The sequence below is a fragment of the Capra hircus genome, chromosome 28, assembly GCF_001704415.2.
Source record: "Capra hircus breed San Clemente chromosome 28, ASM170441v1, whole genome shotgun sequence".
NCBI classification, from domain to species: domain Eukaryota; kingdom Metazoa; phylum Chordata; class Mammalia; order Artiodactyla; family Bovidae; genus Capra; species Capra hircus.
In genome coordinates, this window is record NC_030835.1 from 35227142 (window position 1) to 35242062 (window position 14921).

Sequence of the window (14921 nt, forward strand, 5' to 3'; positions counted from 1 at the left end):
TAAAATGCATGAACAGCTCATGAAGTTCAATATCAAAGAAACAAACAACCGAATCAAAAAATGGGTGGAAGACCTAAATAGACATTTCTCCAAGGAAGACGTATAGATGGTCCTTCAGTTCAGTTACTCAGTCATGTCTGACTCTTTGCGACCCCATGAATTGCAGCACGCCAGGCCTCCCTGTTCATCACCATCTCCCAGAGTTCACTCAAACTCACATCCATTGAGTCAGTGATTCCATCCAGCCATCTCATCCTCTGTCATCCCCTTCTCCTCCTGCCCCCAATCCCTCCCAGCATCACAGTCTTTTCCAATGAATCAACTCTTCACATGAGGTGGCCAAAGTACTGGAGTTTCAGCTTTAGCATCAGTCCTTCCAAAGAACACCCAGGACTGATCTCCTTTAAAATGGACTGGTTGGATCTCCTTGCAGCCCAAGGGACTCTCAAGAGTCTTCTCCAACACCACAATTCTTTAGTGCTCAGCTGTCTTCACAGTCCAACTCTCACAACCATACATGACCACTGCAAAAACCATAGCCTTGACTAGACGGACATTTGTTGGCAAAGTAGTGTCTCTGCTTTTGAATACGCTATCTAGGTTGGTCATAACTTTCCTTCCAAGGAGTAAGCGTCTTTTAATTTCATGGCTGCAGTCACCATCTGCAGTGATTTTGGAGCCCCCCAAAATAAAGTCTGACACTGTTTTCACTGTTTCCCCATCTATTTCCCATGAAGTGATGGTCTTTTTTTTTTTTTTTTTTCAATTATTTATTTCATTGTGCTGTGTCTTAGTTGTGGCATGTGGGATCTAGTTCCCTGACCAGGGGTCGAACTCTTGCCCCCTGCATTGGATCATGGAGTTTCAGCCACTGGGCCACCAGAGGAGCCCCGAAGTAATGGTCTTTATGTAATCTTTATTAAGACAATTTTATTTGACTTAATACTGTTCAATTTACCCATTTTAAATGGTTTTAAGGTCTGCAGAAGATTGGGAGAGAGCAGTGTGAGCCGTGAAGCCTGTGCAGAGGTTAACAGACAGGAACAGAGTAGGGGAAGTGGAAAAGGACGTGCTAGGGGTCAGCTCACCATCTGATTCCTCTGTCTCCCACAGTAACTTACATATGCATTCAGTACATCTTGACTATAAGATTAAGTGGCAATAATAGGTTCATGTGGCGTTTTATTACTATAAGTATAAGGCCACCGACAAGAGAAGACAGACTGGCACAAAGCCACAGAGAGAACAGAAGGCACCCTGTTTCTATGATAAGCATTTGCTGTGTAAAAGCCTGCCTAGAGACTGAGCTTTATTGCCTATTTGTTGCCTCATTCATTTGACAAATATTACTGAGCTCTGTGTAAAGTCCAAATGATGGTGACTAAACGCAAGGGAGATGCCTGCCCTCAAGAAACTTAGGTCTGGGACTTCCCTGACGATCCAGTGGTTAAAAATCTGCCTTGCAATGCAAGGGGACAGGGGTTTGAGTCCTGATCAGGGAACTCAGGTTCCACATGCCTCAGAGCAAGTAAGCCCTTATGCTGTAACTGCAGAGCCCTCACACCACAATGAAAGATCTGCATGCTGCAACAAAGACTGCGCATGCTGCAACTACTAAGACCCGACTCAGCCGAATAAGTAAATGAATGAATAGAAAAAATTAAGAAACAAAGAAACTTACATAATAGGTCTGGTGGAGTACAGCAGCCATCCTGTGATTATACAAAGAAAGATTCTCTGCTGAGAGATACAAAAGGGCTGAGTGCCCATCAAAGGGGGCTTTATTGAGTCAAGCAGCTCAGCAAATGCTGCCTGAAGTGATGTGAGATCTAAAGGATAAGAATAGGGCCTGGAGGAGAGTATTACAGAAAGTGGACACAAAGGGGAAAGGAACGTGCATAGAGGCAAAACAAAGGCTAGTGTGATATCAAGCAAGGGAAAATAAAAGCAGCCTCCTTTAAGACGATGCTGGCTGGAAGGGAAGGACCTTGAAGGACCACTAAGCAAATTAGGGTATTGTCTTTATCTCAGGAGCAATAAGAAGGAATTCATAAAGTACAATTTAAAAAAAAGCTATCAAAACAAATAAAAAATTACATTGAACAGTTATGTGCTATACAATAGGTTTTTGTTGGTTATCCATTTTAAATAAAGCAATGTGCACCTAAAAAAAAAAGAATTCAAATAGGGAAAATGGTATAAACTAAATATTTGGAGAAAGTTCAGCAGGCTACAGAGGGCAGAATGGGTAAGAGAAGAGCTAGGTTAATATTTTAACTGTATCTGTCACGATAGTTTTATAGTTTCAGGTGGGGCATAGCGGTAGCTTAGGCTAAAGACATGGAAGCAACCTAAATGTCCATCAACAGATGAATGGATGGAGAAGATGTGATAAACACACACACACACATACACACTCTTACACAATGGAACAATTACTCAGCAATAAAAGAAGGGTGAAATAAGCTATTTGCAGCATCACAGATGGACCTAGAGATTATCACACTAAATGACATAAGTCAGAAAGACAACTACCTAACGGTATCACTTATATGTGGAATCTAAAATATGACACAGAGAAACAGCCCCACAGACATGGAAAAGAAACTTACGGTTAGCAAAGGGGAAAGCAGGGGAGGGATAAATTAGGAGGTTGGGATTCATGTATCACACTAATACACACAAAACAGATAACCAATAAGGACCTACTTATGGCACAGGGAACTGTACTTAATATTTTATAGTAACCTATAAAGGGAAAAATCTGAAAAAGACTGTGTGTGTGTGTGTGTGTGTGTGTGTGTGTGTAGATAACTGAATCACTGTGCCGTACTCCTGAAACTAATACAACATTGTACATCAAATATACCTCAATTTAAAAAAAAGGCGGCTTAGGCTAGGGTGGTACAATGCTGCTTTGAAAGAGGATGTCAGAATTTCTGCAGTGCTGTACAACATACAGATGACCATTCAAATCTGGAAGTTAGCTGTCTTTGTCAACAATTTACAACATAAAATCACATAAAGTGCAACCGGAAAAAATCATATTCACATGAAATCACCAAAAATCCAAAATAAGGAATATTCTGAAATAATCGTTTGCTTATTTGTTAATTGGCACTCCTCAGGATTTAATAAGTAAAGTTGCTAATCTCCCCCATAGTATATATAAAAAAGAAAAAACACCTAAACTGTATAGAGTGCTTCTTCTGTTAGACATGATAGTGCTAGAGGCTTTATCAGTTGTATGTCATTAAATCTTTACTACAGTTTCACGAAGTAGATATACTACGATCCTCATTTTAAACTGATGCTATTAATAGAAAGTCTAAGGTTCAGAGATACTAAGATTCCCTCTGGAGAAGCAAGTCCTTAAATCCTAACCATCCAATCATCTAGATTCCTTGTTCTTACCCAGTCTATCTAGTGCCTGTAACTAACCAAGTGAATAAAAGAAACACAGAAAGTACTAAACTTTCTTTAAATTACTGAAATTGGGCATAGTTTGAATTTTGGAAAATAGGAGCTCTATTTTAAATTTTAAAGAAACAAGTCAAATGAGTTCATCATAACACCATGTAAATATTAAGAGCGAGTTCTTGAAAAAGTTGATTAGCGTTCATCATTGGCAACAGCAACATGGTATGTGCAATCTCATGATTAATCAAACCAGCCGCCAGGAACTGAAAGGAATGACTCTAGATTACGTGTAGCAGTCAAAGGTCCAACATGCGAAATGTGAATATGCAGACCTCTACCTTACAAGTTACCGAGGATTTGCCTAGCTGGCTTAGCTGTCAATTGTTAAAATTACAGGGAAGGTACCACAAATTTAATGAAATTATCTTAGGCCATGAACTTTCAATAAAAGCATTTTGTTTCAAGAGATGGATAAATAACGGGCTGTCATGAATTACCAAGCTAAATGTGCAAGCTTCACATCAAGATCACAGAGGAAGACAGGAGATGCGAAAAGGAGGCACAAGGGTCACAGTGAGGTGTTCTGCGGTCCTTATTCCAGAAAAGCTTTGTCATTAGTTACCTGCAGTGCTTTCTCCATTTACTCGATTTGTATTCATATATTCCTTTCCCTTCTAAGTTACTAGTAGAGCCTAAACTCCAGAGAAGGAAATGGCACCCCACTCCAGTACTCTTGCCTGGAAAATTCCATGGATGGAGGAGCTTGGTGGGCTGCAGTCCATGAGGCTGCGAAGAGTCGGACATGACTGAGCGACTTCCCTTTCACTTTTCACTTTCATGCACTGGAGAAGGAAATGGCAACCCACTCCAATGTTCTTGCCTGGAGAATTCCAGGGACAGGGGAGCCTGGTGGGCTGCCGTCTGTGGGGGTCGCACAGAGTCGGACACGACTGAAGCGACTTAGCAGCAGCAGCAGCAGCAGAGCCTGAACTCAAGGCCCTATTTACTTATTTATTTTCATAATGAAAATCACTGCATCATTTTGCAGGTATATACCTGGGCTGAAGTCGTAGAACTTGAAACAATATTTATGTTCTAGATCTTTGGCAAAATAATTTCACTAGAAATAGCTCTTTATACTTAACAAAACTGAAACAAAACAAAAATAGGAAAAAAAGTATTGTTTCATTCCTAACATAAGCAGGTATTAGGATAAGTGATCTACTGGAACAAATCCAGTTCTTCAAGTTCAGCAAGGATGGAAAAGCACAAAACTATACACTTAGTAAGTACTTTGTAAGTACTTACTATTTGACAACTGTTTAACCATTACTCAGTTAGTGAAAGGATCCCGTTTTCTGATCATGTATCAGCAAGTCTTATAGTGAAAAACAGTTCTAGATGAGAAGCTAGAGAAACTGGATCCCTGTTCTAGTACAGCTACTAACTAACTGTCAAGGCATTTGACAACTCCATGAGAATCCCCAGCTGTGACATCACTGGTAAATCTGAAATAATAACACACAGCCCAGGGTGCTATTAGGAAGATTAACCCAATATCTGTAAGTGAAAAGAAAAAGCTCTAAATAAATAAATATAATAATTAGCATAAAGTAGCACATGGTATTACTACTAACACTAATAATGTGTGTCCTTATGCAAAGCTCAATGCAATACCTTAACTAGTATAAAAATTCTGAAATAGTCGTTTTCATATCTTCACTTATCTTGTCACCCACCAGTAATAATTTATGACTGACAATCTCAGAAGTACTGAATACAATGGCAAAATCCTTATATTCCCAAATACCCATAAACATTCATAGAGTACCCTTTAGGAAACACATAGAACACGAAGTCATAAAGTAACATGCTCAATGCCTAGTCCAAACAAATACTGATTCGATCCACCAATGCATTATGAAAAAAATCTAACTGGAGCTAAAATAAATTAAACGGTAATATCAACACCTTGTTTCCTTCAGGGAATCCAGAGAGGAAAATGAGAAATTTAAGAAACTCACTTCAGGGTCTCGAGTGACATCTGTAAATTGTAATTGCGTTCCTGTTCAGGCAGCTTGGAGAACTCCACCAGACACGGGTGCTGTCTCTTATTGTCGTCTCTAACCTGAAACAGAACAGGAAATCAGCATATAACAGTTTCTAAGATCATATACTAGGGATGGTTATCCAACTGCATGGAGGAAAGTGAAGTGGGAAGCAAGAAGGGAAACCGAGACCTTCATCTCAGCAAGGCTGCCTCTGTCATCCCTCAGGCATGGCTAATGCTCAGGGTCAGTGGTAAACCTGGCATTGTCTGGGCTGCCTTACATCTTCTCCTTGCCACCATTCCCAGTCAGTCCCAGCTTTCACATCTGCTCTGCCCTGAAACCCCCATGCCCACTCTCACAGCAACTCACAGCCTTTGCTTCAACCTTACTTTCTCAGTGTGGCTTGTCCTGCCCACCTTCCTAATCTGCCAATCTGCGACTCACCTATTCTTTTTTTCCATAACAGTTACCACTGGCTAACAGACCAGGGTCTTATTTATGGGGTTGTCTGTCTTCCTGCAACTGCAAGAATGTAAGACCAAAGGAATAGGGACTGGCCTCTTTTGTTCTTTTTTAATGTATTCTCAGCACCAAGAATATGCTTGGCACATGGCAGGCATGCAACAAACACTTTGTAAACTGAAACAAACTCTAGGTAAGAAGGTATGGTAATAACTCAGTTGTTATTGTTACATGTTTAGACACAGATTAGAGACATCAATTAATGTCATGACTGATTGATACAAACTCTTGGTGGTGGTTCTTTCCAGCTGTTCATTTCATCCCATGTAAGTTACTTCTGCTCTCACAAGTCACCCCAGTGCCTTACCAAAGCCAGGTAATATTCCACAGATACTTTTCATATTAATCCTTGAAAGTGCTAGCAATCAGAATAAACTAAATTCAAGATTTTAGGACTGAATTAATGAGAAAGATGTTCTATATCCTTGCATTAGTAATTAGATTTTTGTCTTCTTAGAGGCCTAAATTACACAAGCATTACTGCCGCGCTGACACCTCAATCACAGCCATATGCTCTCAGGGAACAAATTACTCCCTGGGAATAATTACCAGGTTTTATAAATGTCACATAAAAAAGTAGGAAAACACGAGCAAGAATTTTTTTAAGTACTCAGGAGCTGACAAGTTAAAAACAAGATAGTTATTCTTTTCTTTTTTGATCATTGCAAATGAACAGGACTTACAGAAGAGCACATAGCTTATTTACTTAAGGGTGTAAGTGAGGAAATGAAGCTGTGAGTTACAAAACCAAACAATAAATGCTAAATATAAAGGTAAAAATGAATGTGGCCAAGTTCAATGACAATTTACTCTGTATCTATATAATTTCCACTTACTCTCTACACCACAGAGTAACTGTCCCCAGCATCCTCTTGGGTGTCCAAGCTAAAACAAGAAATCTATCCAGATTTCCTTTCTTCTCTTAAACACTTCCCACACTTGAACTTCTTCAAAGCATCTGCGGTCATATCTCTCCATCCCTCCTGCCAGTACACAACTGGGAACCTCACCACCTCTCACCCGAGTCCTCTCCCTGACCTTCTTCCTGCCTCCAGGTTCACTGCTCTTCCACAGGAACAGCAGAGCTCAGATCAAGTATTTACCAGCCTCTGGAAGCCTGCCCTGATTTCACCAGGAGAGCTGGAAATATCCCTCGCTTACAGTTAGCATATCCATCATAGTTCTTAGTTTGTAATTGTTTGTGTGTCTATTACTCAGCTAAACCAGGAGCTCTTTAAAAAGGCAAACTCACTAAAACAAGGTCTGCTCAATTTGAGGACCAAATATAAGGTTAGGCAAATAGTATGCAAAGGGGACAGATGAAGGCTTGAATGGATCTGCCTGATGTTTTTCAATAAAATAGAGCTCCCAATCAAAAAGCGGGAAAAAGACCTGAACAGACACTTCTCCAAGGAAGATATACAGATGGCTAACAAACACATGAAAAGAAGCTCAACATCGCTCATTATTAGAGGAAATACAAATCAAAACTACAATGAGATATTACCTCATACCGGTCAGAATGGCCATCATCAAAAAGTCTACAAACAATAAGTGCTGGAGAGGGTGTAGAAAAAAGGGAACGCTCTTGCACTGTTGGTGGGAATATAAATTGATACAGCCACTATGGAGGACAGTATGGAGATTCCTTTTAAAAACTAGGAATAAAAGGACATATGACCCAGCAATCCCACTCCTAGGCATATACTCTGAGGAAACCAAAATTGAAAGAGACACATTCATCCCAGTGTTCACTGCAGCACTATTTACAATAGCTGGAACATGGAAGCAGCCTAGATGTCCACTGACAGATGAATAGATAGAGAAGCTGTAGTACATATACACAACGGAATATTACTCAGCCATAAGAAGGAACATACTTGAGTCAGTTCTGATGAGGTGGATGAACCTAGGTCCTATTATACAGAGTGAGGTAAGTGAGAAAGAGAAAGATAAATATTGTATTCTAACATACATATATGGAATCTAGAAAAATGTTCTGAAGAATTTTACAGGGAAGCAATGGAGAAACAGACATAAAGAACAGAATTATGGACAGGGGGAGGGGAGAAGAGGGTGAGATGTGTGGAAAGAGTAACATGGAAACTTACATTACCATATGTAAAATAGATAGCCAACGGGAATTTGCTGTGTGGCTCAGGAAACTCAAACAGGGCCCAATATCAACCTAGAGGTGTGGGATGGGGAGGGAGGTTCAAAAGGGAGGGGATATACGTATATCTATGGCTGATTCATTTTGAGGTTTTACAGAAAACAACAAAATTCTGTAAAGCAATTATCCGCCAATAAAAAATAAATAAATTTTTAAAAAAATAGAGCTCTCGCATGATGCTCCAGTGAAATACACCCTATAGACATTTAAAGAAACTAATTTCTTTGCAAAAAATAAAAACAAAAATCCACAATTTATTCAAGAGTTCAAACTACTCCAAAGAAAAACACAGTTGCTATACAATGGAATATTACTCAGCCATAAAAAGGAACCCATTTGAGTCAGTTATAATGAGGTGGATGACTCTATAGCCTATTATACAGAGTGAAGTCAGAAAAACAAATATTGTATATTAATGCATATATACGGCATCAAGAAAGACGGTACTGATAAATCAATTTGCAGGGTAGCAATGGAGATGCAGACATAGAGAAAAGACTTGTGGACACGGGGCAGGGGGGTATGAGAGCACGGGACGAATGGAGAGGGCAGCATGGAAACATACACAGTCCCACATGCAAAACAGCAATGGGAACTCACTGTATGATTCAGGGAGCTCAAACCACTGCTTTGTCACAACCTAGGGGGGTGGGATGGGGTAGGAAGGAGCGTCAAGAGGAAGGGGACATATGTATACCTATGGCTGATTCATGTTGCTGTATGGCAGAAAGCAATATAATATTGTAAATCAATTATCCTTCAATTTAAAATTAGTAAATTAAAAAATAAAAGGTAACTGACAGGGAAAAACAGTAACAACAAACATGGACCTGCACTCCTTAAACGGATGAATTGTGCAGCATGTGAACTATATCTCAATAAAGCTTCCAAAATATTAACTCAGAGAAAAACTGGAACACACCATTTAAAATGTTAAAGAATTTATGGAACTGGTCTCAGTAAGAGGCGTACCTAAGTCTAGAATAACAGAGATGATACAGTCAGGGATCAAAGACACTGATTGGAAAAGAGTTTCAGGAGAGCCCAAATCAAAGAAGACACAAGGTCAAGTATGAGATGGAAGGACAATGTGAAACCTCTTCACGTGTCAGTCTGAGACTCTCCCAAATTACTGATCTGATAGGATACTTGTGGTTGTGCTTGTCCAGCATAAGACCTAAGAAAAAAACCATTTCGTTCTTTCAGCAAGTATTTGGTCTATTCCCTGTCCCAGAAAAGGTGCCAGGTGCCAGCACCACAGCAACAGACTAAGTGCTTAATCTCCCCACTGGAGGCAGGTAAAACCCCACGTTGCTGTCATCAGTCTCAGACCAGGTAAAGCGTAACTGGCCACAGTTTGGCTCAGAAGCGCTGTGCTCCCTTTCAGCATCTGCAAACTAGTAGCAATAAAGCTACAGTGTGTGAATGAACTGAATTTCACTGCAAGAATAGATATTATATAATGAGACCTTTTATTTCCTCTTTTTTTAGAAGAAGAAACATAACGAAGTTCATTGTAGAATGCAATCATTTAGGCAACCTATAGAAGCTTGCAATAGAAATCATCTTTTTTGAGTGTAAAAACTATTAAACAATGCCTGTTACTATGCTTCTTTTTGGTGGGGGGTGAGTTATTTGTTTGTGTGAGATCTTTTTAAATCCTAGCCTCTAATTATCTTTCTCTGAATTTCGTGTGTAATTCAAATCTTTCCCTATCTCGAATCTTATGGTAAATTTTGTCTGTAATTCCTCTGTCAATTGACTAAGAATACTTTTACAATATCTCACCTCTTACTGACTTTAATTAATGATAAGTATCTTATTTCACACTCATTCACTTCCTCAATTTTTAAAAGTCAAAGAATATTGCATAAAACCACAGACTTAATAAGGTACTTTAAGTGCTTGCTGATTTGACAACTGTCTAACTATCACTGAATTAATGGAAGGATCCCATTTCTGATCATGCATCAGCAAGTCTTATAGTGAAAAACAGTTCTAGACTAGAAACTAGAGAATTTGGACCCTAGTTGCAGCACAGTAACTAGCTGTCAAGGCATTTGAATCATCGGCAGTGGCATCACTGGTAAATGTGAAATAATAACACACAGCCCAGGGTGCTATTAGGAAGGTTAGCCCACTACCTGTAAGTGAAAAGACAAAGCTCTAAATAAATAAACACACGAATCAGTACAAGTAGCATGGCATTCCCTGGTGACTCAGTGGTAAAAAATTTGCCTTCAACGCAGGAAACACGACTTCGATCCCTGGGTCAGGAAGATCCCCTGGAGAAGGAAATGGCATCCCACTCCAGTATTCTTGCCTGGGAAATCCTATAGACAAAGGAGCCTGGCTGTCTACAAGTCCATGGGGTCGTAAAGAGTCAGATGTGACTTAGCAATAATCAACAACAAGCATGGTATTACTACTAACACTAATACTAAATGTCAGTATTCAAAGCTTAATGCAATAAATTATGACTGGGCTGAACACATTCATTTCTATATTCAGTCAAATATAAGTGTTATAAACTTTGGGATAGTTGGACTATTAATATCATAAAAGTGAAAGCTCTGCCACAGTCCTGCTAAAAAAAGGTATATAATACACCGGTATTACACGGAAGTCGTTCTGGTTTTACCTAAATTTTATTGATAAACTATAAGTTCTCTAAACAATAATCATTTGGAAACATATGCAATGATTCTTTCTCAGCCTGTCTTCCACTTATGAAACCAACCATGAACCTCTGCTCTGAGGACTTACACTACTAAATACAACTGGACTAAAAGAAACATCAGTTAGGAGAGTAAGTTCCCTTCTTTCTTTCCAGTTTCAGTTTTCACTTTCAGTTTCAATGAAATTTCTTCCTAAGTTCCCTAGAAATCAATGCCTATTGTCTGTATATGTTAACTTTGATTTAAAAAATGTAACTTTCAACCTGAATACTAATAACTTTTCAATTGTCTAAGCAACTAAGCCATCCTTCAATGACCCCACCACTAACGTCATTCCCTCTCATAAAGAAAAACTGCACACAAGGTAAAGCTTAGGGTGAAAAAACTCAATCAGATCAATTCATGTCGCCATACAGCAGGATGAGTGAGAAGAAGCAATATTTTCAGAAAGAGATATTAACAGAATCTGAGAATAAATTTCAAAATTATGTACCGGACCATACTGCCAGCCAAGTTCAATTTTATTCATCACCCAGAGCTCATGGATATTCTCTGCCAGTTTTTCTCGTATCCTCTCCAGGTGGGGAGGCAACACAATCTAAAATTTTAAAAAGAGAAAAAAGAAAACATGCATCAGAAACAAATGCCAGAAAATGCAAAGTTAACTGTTGTGACTGTGAATTGAACTAAATAAAATCGTCTCCTCAACCATTAAAATGTAATCATACAACTAGGTTCCAGATAATCCATTCTAAATTTACAAAACTAGGTATCTACATAATTATTAGGTCAATTTGGGGAATTTAGGAACAAAATTTAGAAAGAAAGAAAACAGAGGAGTACTGAGGACAGCTATCATTAAAAGTCTTAATGGATGTGGGATAATCACTGGAATACGCATTATTCAAAAAGAGAAATCACTCCAGAGTTCTTAAACCAACAGGAGGAAGGCAATTCAGTGTCCAAAATATAATCTGCTGAGTTTAGAAATATCTGATGGCAATGATTTATCATCCCTTAACTCTGTTACTTTCAGTGGTTTCTAAATATAAGCCTCAGGGGGAAAAATCTGAACATGTTTCCATTAAAAAGGGGAAGTTTAATGGCCTCTTCATAAAGAACACAAAATGACTTTCAAGGTGAGGGGTTGGCTGTGCATGTCTGATGATGAACAGACATTGCCCCACAATCAGTCCCTCATCACAGATAGCAGGCAACTGCCTACAATGTCCATGGATGGGGTGGAGTTTCCATGGGGAGCAAGCCAGCATTGCCTCCTTCCCTTCGAAACAAGAGATTATCCAGGTTTCAGGAAATCCTAAATGCTAGAGACACCATGGAATCTCACTGTCTGTTCCAGCCCGTTTCCACCCTCTAATCATGCTTACTGCTCAACTCTGAAAGCACCATATACACCCTGCCTTGTTCCAGCAATGGCAATACACACAGAATGTGAGCCGTGAACAAAGCATGCTTATGTTATGCATCATATAAAAAGCTGGCAGGGAGAGATAGGAAATACGTTTCAAGGCACTAAACCACAGAGGTGTCTGAGGCCTGCTCTTAATTCTGTATCAGGCTTCAGGAGCAATGCCTCTGATCTTTGAAAGCTAATGAACAAACTATGGATATCTAACCAACTGGACTGAAATTACTTCACCATCAAAATAAAACAATATTTAATTCAGTGTCAGTGTCAGGATAATTTCACATCTATGAAAGAGAAGAGCATGAATAATATATCCAATATATAATAATAATACATTGGAATCAGCATTCCAATCAATGAGATGAACAATTTTTTCAAGTCTCAGAGCATGCACTGGATCCAAGACATTTTGACTCTAGAGTTTATGATCTCAAACTCTACCTGAGATAAAAGTCAGTTAAATCACTTTAAAGTGGCAACTGTATATAGGCAAGGAGAAGAAATTTAAAATTCCACTACCTTAGGTAAAAAACACTCTAAAATTAGTAAGCATTGACTTAGGTTGTGGTCCAATTGTACATTATCAAATCAATTTAGTGACTTAAAAACACTAAAAAAACAGAACAGACTCAGAGTGAGTAAGTGGAGACAGTAAAGGTAAGCATTATTTTATGAAACTTGCTCCACTTATACATATAAATTGTATTACTGTGAAATGCATTCCTATAGGTTGCAGTCCAAGGAGTCTGAAACCCACTGCATGTAGACTGGCTGTGATTCAAATGCTGCCATCACAGCTGACGAGCCGGTACCTGGCTGGTGTCCACTGGGATTGGTGTGAAGGCAGCTTGTGTCAGGGAAACCGTGGGGCCCAGGAGGTCCCGCGTGTAAGTCCTTTCTTGCTTGTACTCTCGGCTATGCTCCACTTTCAACTTCTCTTTTGGCAGAACAGCTTCATAACAAGGAGCATACCCAGGCGGAGGAAGGAATTTAAATTCTCCATGTCTCCCCCCAAGCAGAAAGCGTACTCTAAAAAGGATGCATGTCAGGGTAAGTTGTAGCTCTGGCATACAGAAAAGTCTCACAATCAACAAAATCCAAGGAATAAATTCTTAGTATAAAATTAACTTTGTCAGAAGTCACATCTTTTCCCCTAAGAACCATCATAAAGTCAGTAACAGAGTTTAAGAGCCTCTAATCATAAAAGTAAAACCTGATCAAATTATGTTAATTGCTCAGCAAAAACTTATCACTCTCTGGAGAAATAATAAAAGCACATACACCATATTCCTATGTGAATGAAACATATGTCTGTAGGATTTGGTCATTTAATACCTCAAGGTGCCCAAATAACCAACAGAGGAAGACAGACTTGATCTAAATACCTATATATATCAATACTTAAAATTACAGGGCTGGATGAGATCTGATAAAAAGAAAAAACAGTCACTTTGTAGCATTCAATTTCCCTGTGAAATTTCTTAGGGGAACTTAAATGACACTTCTTGATACTGAATTATCATTTCAATTACTCTTTCCTTCTGGTAGTAGCAAAAAAGCAAAGGGTTAGAGATAACCACCTTGACCCAACTAATTATAAGCAGATTATTTACAAGCATAACAAGTAGAGGGTGACAAGTAAAGGAGTCATCTTGACCTGATCACCCAAAAATGTGTCATTTCTCTAGAAATGAGGGGATTTGGAGTAGAGTCCAGATTATAATGAAAAGAAAAATGAATGAAAATAAATATGAAAAAATTAGTGACATTTTTAATCCAACATATGTATTTACCCTTAGTAAAGAAAAAAGTGAACTTAAGTGGACTGGAAATATTTCTGGATGCTGGATAAAGTAAGAGATATTAGACTGAGTTATTTAAATGGCTGGATATATGGACAAAGCACTCAGCCTCCTGAGATTCCCCTCTTGAATTAATCTTATCTCCAACCTTCAAGGAACAGGGTGCTTGTTGCTTCAAGGAACATTTTGCTACAGGGCAAAAATGCCCTGTAGACGGATGCCCAGGAGAGCAGGTTAGTGGGGCAAGCGTGACGGCAGTGCAGAGTCTTCTGTGAAAGAATGGGAAATGAGAAAGCAAACAGACCAAAAAAACAGCGATACTAACTTGATTCCTGCAGAGAAACTGACAACTGGAAAGAAGAGGCCATCAATGTTGAAATTCTCAAACATGCCTTGAACAGGTTGTCCATTAATTCGGAAGGAGATGCTTGGGGCACTTAGATCTAAACAGCAACTGATGACATCATCAGTTCTCAAGAGATGCTGGTTTGGTGAGCTGACAGTCCGGGCAATACAACCTGTGGGGAAACACATTTAAGGAGGACGATGTCTTTTTATCTCAGAGAAAATCATCGTCAGAGATCAAGTCAGAGATTTGAATAGGCAGTGACAATGAATAGTACTGGCCTAGAATAAATCTTGAATACATATTCATGTTATATGTCAGATCTTTAATAAAAAAAAAAACTGTTGCTTTTTCTAGGAACAATGCTACTTTTATCGTAAAATGGACCTTCTGATATGCAGAAAACTTTGCATGCAGATGGACGGTATTTGATACAGATATCACCCTAGAGTTGATAACATAATGATGTCAGGGGAAAACCTCTAGGGAAAGACTTGAAG

At 39.0% G+C, this 14921-nt stretch overlaps 1 protein-coding gene across 1 annotated transcript in view; it reads right to left on the reverse strand.

Annotated features, from left to right (window-relative positions):
• The window catches only part of RYR2 (ryanodine receptor 2), an 814256-nt gene that overhangs the window by 329549 nt on the left and 469786 nt on the right, over positions 1 to 14921 (reverse strand). The window contains exons 21-24 of the mRNA XM_018042460.1: positions 14401 to 14593; positions 13086 to 13302; positions 11338 to 11442; positions 5445 to 5548 (exon numbers count right to left, since the gene is read on the reverse strand). Coding sequence (XP_017897949.1) covers positions 5445 to 5548; positions 11338 to 11442; positions 13086 to 13302; positions 14401 to 14593 — 619 coding nt within the window. The remainder of the gene's footprint in view (positions 1 to 5444; positions 5549 to 11337; positions 11443 to 13085; positions 13303 to 14400; positions 14594 to 14921) is intronic.